The 9,009-nt window shown below is 65.3% G+C and overlaps 1 protein-coding gene across 8 annotated transcripts; it reads right to left on the bottom strand.

The window, feature by feature from the left end:
• Positions 1–6: 6 nt before the first annotated feature.
• MAFK (MAF bZIP transcription factor K) lies at positions 7–7,742 on the bottom strand. Of its 8 annotated transcripts, none has more exons than XM_025049582.1 (3): positions 6,769–7,742; positions 1,271–1,350; positions 7–517 (listed from the first exon to the last, which is right to left on the bottom strand). In XM_025049582.1, exons 2-3 carry the CDS (start codon positions 1,304–1,306, stop codon positions 98–100), a joined length of 456 nt encoding a protein of 151 aa, XP_024905350.1. In that variant the 5' UTR covers positions 1,307–1,350; positions 6,769–7,742; the 3' UTR covers positions 7–97. The 8 variants fall into 8 exon arrangements, with proteins under 8 accessions (XP_024905350.1, XP_024905351.1, XP_006915942.1 ...); XM_025049583.1 differs by having other exon boundaries at positions 6,773–7,742; XM_006915880.3 differs by having other exon boundaries at positions 6,733–7,741.
• Positions 7,743–9,009: the final 1,267 nt, after the last annotated feature.

The following is a 9,009-nucleotide window of genomic DNA, read 5'->3' as shown; positions in this document are numbered from 1 at the left end:
GAGTCCCCTCTCCTCACCCGGCACCCGCCCCTGCTCTGACCCGGGAGTCACGGCGTCTGTCCCCGTGGGACCCCCTGACGAGCCCAGCGGACGGGCCCTAGGAGGCGGCCGAGAAGGGCACGGAGGGGGATTTGACGATGGTGATGACGCTGGTGGTGGCCACCTTGGTGGGCGTGACGGGCCCGCGGGCCACGGTCCTGGCGAAGGCCTGCAGCGCCTCGTACTTGGCGCGCAGCGCGTCCAGCTCCCGCCGCATGCCGGCGTTCTCCGCCGCCAGCTTCTCCACCTCCCGCTGCAGCTCCACACGCTGCCGCTCCAGCTCCTCCTTCTGCGTGACGCGCTTGATGCGGCAGCTGGCCGCGTAGCCGCGGTTCTTGAGCGTGCGCCGGCGCTGCTTCAGCCGGGCGACCTCCTCCCGGGACAGGCCGCGCAGGTGCTGGTTCAGCTCCCGCACGGACATGGACACCAGGTCATCGTCGCCCAGCGCCGGGCCGTTCTCGCCTGCCTCCTTCTTGACCTGCAGGGACACCAGGTGTGGGGGCGGGGGACTCAGCCGGCACGCCCAGGGGGGTGGCCCGGTGTCCGGGCTGGAACGAGCTCTGCACGCGGGCTGGCCCGCCCTCGCTCCCCCACAGCGGGTGGAGACGGTCCCCGTGGGGCCACTTGCCATCATGCACACGGTGGCAGTACCGCAGGCCATTCCCTGAGCGGGGACCGTGGGCTACGCCGGCCATTACCCGGCTACCGCTGGCCAAGCTCTGCAAGGCCGCAGCCCACCTGTGCCGCCCTGTGACCCCGCAGTGCCTGCTCAGAACTGACACAGGCAGCAGAGTGACAGGGAGGAGGGACAGCCCACCCGGGCCTGGGGACACGCGCTGTACTGACTGGGGCTTGGAGGCGCACAGCCCACAGGTGAAAGGAGCTCCCCGCTCTGCTCCCGAGACCAGAGACAAGGGCACGCCACAGCCTCGGAAGCTGAGGGACAGTCGGAGCCGGGCCACCAGCACTCACGGGTGCCTGCAGGGCACCTGGGTGCCAGGCCGAGTGGTCGACCCTGGCCGCAGGCACCACCCACCTTCCACACAGGCGTCTCCCAAGGCCGCAACCCGATTCTGTTACCGCCTCTCTCAGTGACACCCAGCGGCCAACAACCCCCAGCCCGCGGCCCGGGGCACAGCTTCCTCACACTCTGAGGGGCGTCCAGGGGAAGAGGGGCTGCCGAGAAGGGACGGGGCAGAGGTGGGCTCTGCCCACTCCCACCCCCGCTTACCTTCAATGCCTTGTTCGGTTTGGGATTAGTCGTCATAACCTGGGCACAGTCACCCGGACAGAACTGCTTGGAAATCGTAACTAGAAAATCACAGAACACAGAAACAAGTGTGGTTAGGTCCTGCCAGGCTGGGGACAGGGTGTGCTGCCATCGCAAGTGACCCGAAGCAGGACCCCACTGCAGAGAGACTCCAAAGGCTCAGTTCCTCTTCCCTGCGACCTGCTCGCAGCGCCCCAAAGCAGGCGGGCCCCGGCCCATCCTGACGGGCTGCCCCAGGGCGAGCACTGTGGCCGGGCCTGGGCCTCTGCCAAGGGGTCCCAGGCGGACACCCAGCCATGGCCCCATTCCAGAATCAGCCCATGGAGCAGCTGGCCCACCTCGTCCGAGTGCCCCCTCCCAGCCTCTACCTAAAGCACCTGCGCTGGGGGATACACCCCAGGGGAGCGGGTGTCGCTCCTTGTTGACACGCTCCCCAAGCTCAGACGTCTGCACCTGTGAGGCAGAAGGCCACGTTTGAGGGCCAGAGTGCACACGGCACCGGCCCTCCAAAACAGCCAAACCTGGCGCCTGCCCTGGTGAGAGCCCCCATCGCCCCGATCAGCCTGCCTCTCCTAGGGGAAGGGCCCTTTGGGGAGCCCCTGACCTTGCCAGGCTCACCCCAACGAGGGGCGGGTGAAGCCCCGCGCTGCCTGGCCCCACCCTCCCGGTAGGCCTACCTCCGCCAAGGGCACTGCAGCTGTGACATCACCGCCTCCACCTGCGCTGCCCCAAGGCCATGACCTGAGGCCCAAAGGGTGAGCAGGAGGTCCCTACGCCCGCCTGGGGCCTGCACAGGGCGGTGGGGAGCCGCCACCTCGCGAGCTCAGCGACTGTCTGGCGGGAGCTGTCCCCGCCGCCCGCCCTTCGCATTTTCGCGTCTGCATTGTGTCACACATTCTAATCATTCATGAAAAAGCCAGCCAAAGCATCCCAAGCATGATTCCCCTCTGATAGTTACCATGGCGACCTTGGGAAGTAGCCAACCTCTGATGGTCGTCATGGAAACAGAGAAGCCCACAGCAACAATGGCTTTGGGCCCATGGTGCAGACGTCGCAGGTTGTGGGACAGTAAACAAACCCCTGGTGCCCAGCAGCTGGGGGATGGGAGGGGAATGGGCTCCAGACTCGCTGGCACGCTGTGTCCCCAGCCTGCGGGGTCGGGGCCCACCCGACGTTCCAAACACCAGGCCAGGTGAAGGGCGCAGAGAGAGCTCCAGAAACACGCACCTGGGGAGGGGCCTCGCGCCCCAGGCACTGAGCTCCCTGAAGCCTCCGCCCCCTGGAGGGTGCGACTCAGCTGGGTGGGTGGTCTCCACCTCGCCAGCCCCCGCCCGCAGCCCCAGGACCCTGCTGGAGCACCGCCTGGACCCTATGCCCACTGGTGACGCCTCCATGGGCCCACCCCCATCACCAGAGGCTGCGGAGTGGACAGAGGGTCTCAGCACCCAAGCCTGAGAACCCGTCACCCCCCGCACCGCGCCCACTCTCCTGGGTGCTGAGGGTGGATGGTGGAGAGCAGTATGCCACAGGGCCAGGCCGGGGCCAGCGCCAGGGGACTCTGGACTCCTCTGCACCCCTCAGGAGGCGACGAATGTGCAACCGAGATGGACGGGCAGCATGTCTGGAGCAATCCTACCGCGGGGTGAGGGCTGATTCCCCAAGTGGCTTGACCCCAGCATCTGGGGGGCACCCAACGAGTGCCCCAGGGACCTACCCCGCTCCAGGGCTGGGGTCAAGGCACGCTGGAGAAGCCACCAGGAAAAGCCAGCGGAGGCCACAGGAGCCATGAGAAAGTTTTCCACGTCAGGGAGGAGGGGCTGCGGGTGCCATTCCAGCAAGCTGGGCAGCAGCGTCAGTGCACGAGGCCTGGCCGCCAGGCATAGCTGTGCGGTGAGTCACCAGCTGTTTACAGAGCAAGGGCTCACATTCCCACAGACCGAGGCCCCGCCCACCTGCAGGGACCGCTCTGCTGGCGAGCGAGGGACAGGAAGGCGCTGGGTGGCGGACGAGGGACCCCACCAGACGGGCACTGCCCCTAGAGCCAGCTCGGCCAGGCCCCCGGCCTCAGGCGGGGGTCAGGGCCAGCACACCTCCTCTGGGGACCTGCGTGACATGCATCTGTGGTGGGATACCGGGTAACCAGGACACACCCAGGATGGGCCCCAGCTTGCTCGGACCCCCTGCCATGCAGGCCCCAGGAGGGTCCATCCCCACCACACCCACCAGAACAAGGTCCCTGGGCTCAGCCCATCTCACCCATCTCCCTGGGCTTCTGGGGGCTAGGACCCCAGGTGAGGAGCCCGGGCAGACACAGAGAGAGCAGCCTCCCTCGAGCTGGGGTCCGAGGGAGACGACCCCTCCCTGTACCAGGGCGCCACGATGGGGTCTGACCTGGGGCCTGTCTTCAAGTGTCAACTTTCACTTCAAGGACAGTAACGGGAGGTGACGGCGCTCACCTGGAGGTCACGCTGGGGATGACTAAGTAAACCCTCTTCTCTCTGAGCGTCTCAATCCCCTTCCAAAAAGAGAGGGGACTGGAACCAAGGGGCCCCAGGCTCCTACCCAGCTTCCGAAGGCCTCAGCTGGGCCAAGCAGGTGGCGCCCTGACTTGGGGCTATGCTGTTGGCCCCCAGGGCTTCAGGGAACCAGAGACGAAGGGGAGATGGGGAGGGCCGGGCAGGAGCAGACAATACCCAGGCTCTGTGCTCACAGATGACCCCACGGCCTCGGGCCCACCAGAGCTCGGCTTCTGCCGTTCTGCTGAGCCTCCAATGGCTGGAAGACGTGGCCGTCCTTCCCCGCCCCGCCAGCAGGTGGCGGCCCAGAGGCAGGGCGCAGGTCCCGGCCTGCACCCAGCGTCGGCTTCATGCCCCTTCTGTGAACTCAGCAGGTGGAATGGAGCTGTTACCTCTGCCCGAACGTCGAATGCACGTTGGCAGAATGATGGCCTGCCCTTGGAAAGCGGCTGGGAGAAGCGCTCTGCACCATGAGGCAGAGTCTGTGACACACCGGCTTTAAAACAACCATCCTAAACTGGCACTGGTAACCCCTGAGCTTCGGCGACTTCGGCGGCCCGCAGAGCACACGGGAGTAACTGCTGAGACTCGGGGTGACAGGGGCTGACACGTGTGGGCTGAGAGGCCCCGGGTGGCCCATGCCCCTTCCCCCGCCGCCAGTACCACGACACCCTCCAGTAGCTGTCCACGAGGGCGCGCCGGCACTGCCCCGCGTCCCCTGACGAACAAACCCCTGGCCACGCAGGCCAGGACCCCAGGACGGCAGGTCTGCTGCTGCTGAGTGGCCCCGCACCCCCCAGCACTCGCCCCCTGCGCCCTGGCGGAGCTGCTGGCCCAGAAAGGTGCGCAGTCAGCACCTGTCACTCCAAATACCTTTTAGGTAACTATTTTTCTAACTGAAGAGGCTGATTTTCAACCCAAAGGCAGAAGCATCGTTCTGATGTGCAGCCAAGTGAGGCTAACAGGAAACATCTCCTCAAAAGAAGAGGGGAGGCAGCAGCGGGCCAGGAGCCGACCCCGGCGACAGCACGGCTCGCGATGAACGAAGGAGCTGGCTGCCCTCCCCTCCGGCCCGCAAGAACAGGGCAGGGTGCTTTGCCCGGAATGGCCAGGGCATCCTGGAGGCAGGGCAGGGAGCCTAGGGTCCATGGTCCAGGGCTGGCCCTCTAGGAGGCAGGTGAGCTGGAGGCCGGGATCTCAGACCCCTTCCGGGTCACTTTTCACTTTCCGACTCCCAGCAGACGCTGACTGCTTGCCCACTGCTTGCCCACTGCTTGGACGCAGCTTGTCCAGGCGGCTCAAGGCCCTGGCTATCCCCGGGTGTGCTCTGGCCCTCACTGGGCTGGATCCAAGTTCAAGGCCACAGGGAAGGCTTTCTCCATGAACAAAGCCAGGTAGCTGATGGGAGCAGACCCCTACCCCACCAGCCCTTGGTCTAGATAACAGCAGAAAAGGCGGCTTTACCGTTCCAAAGGGCCCCAGTTCTCACCTAGATTAAACAATTAGCCGCCAAGGCTAGACGCTGAGCCTCACGCAGACGGGAAGCCGAGCCGGGTGCTCAGCATGGGTGGGCTCCCAAGCCATTGCTCCCATTCTGTGTGAAGGTGCCCACCTGCTGACGGCGAGCATCCCTGCACCCCATTCCCCGGATGTCGGTCCGGAATGAGCGGGCAGAGGCTGGAGGAAGACCAGCGAGGGAGGGAAGGGGCTCCGTCCCAGGGGAGCGGGCCTTGACCGCAGGCTACAGAGCAGCCGGCTGCATCCTGACCTCTGCTCTGAGGGGGCCAGGGACCTCTTCTGAAGTGACCCAAAGCCAAATGCCCCTCCTAGTTGCTGGCCACACTATAAGGTGGGGCTGCCACAGTAGGCACTTGTCAAACGAGCGCATGTCACCGACTGAAGGCCATTCCCAGAGCCGGGGGCGCTCTCACCACCCTGCCCACTCCAGACGCCAGGCGCTGATGGGCCGCTCCAGCTCCCCTCGTGTAGAGTGCGTCCCACAGTGCCTCCTGGGCACCCCACCAGCCCGGCCCACACCCAGCTTGCAGGCTGGCCCTGGCTGGCTGCCCTCCGGCAAGACATGACTCTGCCGGGCTTGGAGGACGTCTGGTCACCTTGCCTTTGCAGTTCGAGGAAGCTGTGTCATCCTGGCCGCGTCCAGAGGTGACTCAGACGGCTGCCGAGCTGATAACAGGCTGAACGCCACACCCCCCAGCCAGCAGTGCCCTGGCCCCTCGCTCCCACCGTCCAGCTTCAGGTGGCCTGCTCCCCTTGCATTTCTGGGGGTCCCCCTCCCTCCAGGGTCCCCTGCAGGGCCCTGTCCTCTCCTCAGCTCACTCCAGGCCACCCAGGGCTTCACTGGCCCAATCCTCATGTCCAGCCAGGTAGGTCCCCCGGAAAACCTGACAGCCTACATGCTCAGCAGACCCCACGCCTGCCCTCCTCCCACATCTGCAGCTCAGGTGGTGACCCCACCACGTTATTCACCCAGACGCACCCCAGGGCCCTGCCTCTCCTCCTGCATCCACTAGCTGGCCTTGGCTCACTGGCCTCAGCCCAAGCGTCCCGGCTCCAGCCCAAAAGCACCGGCTCAGCTCAGGCCCCCAGCTTCTCCCATCGGGACTCTGGTCTAGGTCCCCAAATGCAGCCCCCACGGGCAGGCAGAGGGACCCCCCACTCCCTGGCCCCATTGCATTCCAGGCCTCCAGCTCTGGCTCCTTAGAGCACCCCCAAATCTGTGCTGGGCTCCTCCCCGTCTCCCCACCATCCCTGCCCTCCTCTCCCCCAACCTCTGCTTCATCAGAAAGCCCCCTCCTGCCCCCACCCAGGGTGGGCGACATCCTCTCTTGAGCACACATCCTGGGCTGCGCCCCACACCGGGTCCCAACCCATCTGTCCAAGGCCTACCTTCCTGTTTGAATGGACAGCAGGGGTAACCCCTACCTACACTGGCCCCGCCTCCACGCCAGGCAGGAAGAAGGTGTGCAGCATAACAGATGTGTGGGCCCTGAGGGGTCAACGTCTCTCTGACTCCCTTGCCCGGGCGCCCAGACAGGCAGCACAGAGAAGCGGGCAGGCAGCCGCGCCTGACCCCGGACCCCACCGCCACGGGCCGGCGACGAAGCCCGCACTCGGCCCTCTCATCCAAAGCAGGTGTGTGATCTCAGTGTCCACCCCCACCTGCCCTAAGATCCTACAGCTTTAAGATGACACTTTCAACTTCCTGACCCTGTAAGAAAGAGGAAGCATGACGAGTGTGTGACTTATGAAAAGCAAAAGTAAATGCCAGAGCAACGGTCCCCAGCGAACGGAGAGCAGGGGTGAGTCACTGTTTATGCACTGAGGGGCAGCCACACAGGGCGCTCCAGCTGGCGGGGCGCCACTCCCCGTGCGGGCCGGACCAAAATCCAGAAAGTCCAGCCCAGAAACCTTTAGACTCAGGAACAGCCAGGCCACAGGCAGGGCTTCTCCCAGGCAGCTGAGGCTGCACACAACTCCCCGCCACCTATCACGGGGCCCAGAGCACACGAGTGGCACAGACACCACCGCACAGCCAGTGGCAGCCCCGGCTGGGACGCGGCAAGCTCCACACTCAGCAAGAGCCCACTTCCCCGGGCAGCCTCGGTCAACTTCCATTTTAGCAACCGCCTTCAAGCGGGCGACTCTGAACTTGGACTCCAGCTGTGTTCACGCACAAAGGCCAACGTGCTCCTGGGAGAGGCCCAGCTCTGTTTGCAGCCAATAAACGCTTTATTTCAGAATAATGAGAGCCTTGCGTTAAGGTATAAGAGCAGACCCCCTCCACCCAGCTCCAACTGAAGCTTCGTTCTGGGTTACCAGGGGAGGGAAGTGCTTGTAAAGCTGGTCAGTTACCCACAATGCAACAAGTGGCAGGTGTGCCCCGCCCACACGCACAGCCCTCCATCCACTTCCCAGACCCCTCCCACCCGTTTAGACTAGTAGTTTTTTAAAACCTCCGTTCCCCCTGAAGGTGTCAGGCTGGGCGCTAAGGCTCCAGAGGAGGCACACACGCGCACAGCTGCACTTCGCTGAGGTACCTGCTCGGTGGTCGCTGTAACAGCAAAACCTCATCAGTGCCAGTAAAGGGGGCGGGGAGGCTGGGCAGCCCAGCCACCCGCGGGAACCTGCTGACTCTGTCACCCCGTGTTGGGAGTGCACCTGGCCAGAGAAGGTGGCCGTGTGTTGGTCAACTGCTGAATGAATTGTTAGGCAGGCGATCCATTTCTGCCTGGGCTGCAAGAGCTGTGCGGAGGTGAACAGGCACGGAGTCGCTACCGCCAGGCGAGCGCACACCCCCAGCGGCCCCGGCCACCACCACCACCGGCCACGATGCCCACCGGGGTCGCGCTGGGGAGACTCCTCGCTGCGGGGGTGAGCCTCCTTGGCAGACAGGGCAAGGCGTTTGCTTCTCCCCGGAGTGGAACGCCGCCAGCCCCGTCCCGTCCCGTCCCCTCCCGTCCCCCGCTCCAGGGAAGGTGTGGAAGTAGACTGACACGTTACCTGTGCCTTAAACTCAGCAGAAGCTCAGAAGACCCCTCATTTGGAGTTAGAAAAGACCCCCATTCAGAGCCGAGAAAAATGACGCGCGGGCGTTGGGGTTGGGGAGAAGTTACACCTTCGCCCCGACCCCGTCCCCACCCAAAACTTCCCCATCAAGACCCCCCGCCCCGGGGTCCCCTGACTGGTCAGCTGCTCAGATCGCGACCTCGGTCAGCGAGCCCTCCACTCCTTTCCCCCCGCCCCAACGGTGTGGACCCTGCCACGGTCACCGTGGGAGGGGCTGTGGGGTCGGCCGGACAGCACACCGCAGCAGCGGAAGCGCTCAGGTACCTGAGACCGAGTGGCCCGCGCGACCACGCGCACCCGGCACGTGGCCATTTATTTTCACCTCCGCCTTCCCGCCTCGGATAGGGTCTCCGAGGGCTAAAGGCAGACAGGTGGGGAGGAAGGCGGAGCCGGGACACGCGGGCAACCCCACCCTAGCCTCCCCTGAATGCCCACCGTCTCCGGGCTCCGGCACGGGGCGGGGGGCGCGCTCCCCGGCCCCGAAAAGGAAGGAGACCTGGTCTAGGGGCCGGGACGAGACCCCCGCCCGCGCGGCGCGCTCAGGCAGCACACCTGACCGCAGGTGCGCGGGGCCGGGCGGAGGGCTCGGGGTCCCGC

Source organism: Pteropus alecto, unplaced genomic scaffold (genome assembly GCF_000325575.1).
Source record: "Pteropus alecto unplaced genomic scaffold, ASM32557v1 scaffold56, whole genome shotgun sequence".
NCBI lineage: Eukaryota > Metazoa > Chordata > Mammalia > Chiroptera > Pteropodidae > Pteropus > Pteropus alecto.
This window is presented reverse-complemented; position numbering and strand designations above follow the sequence as displayed.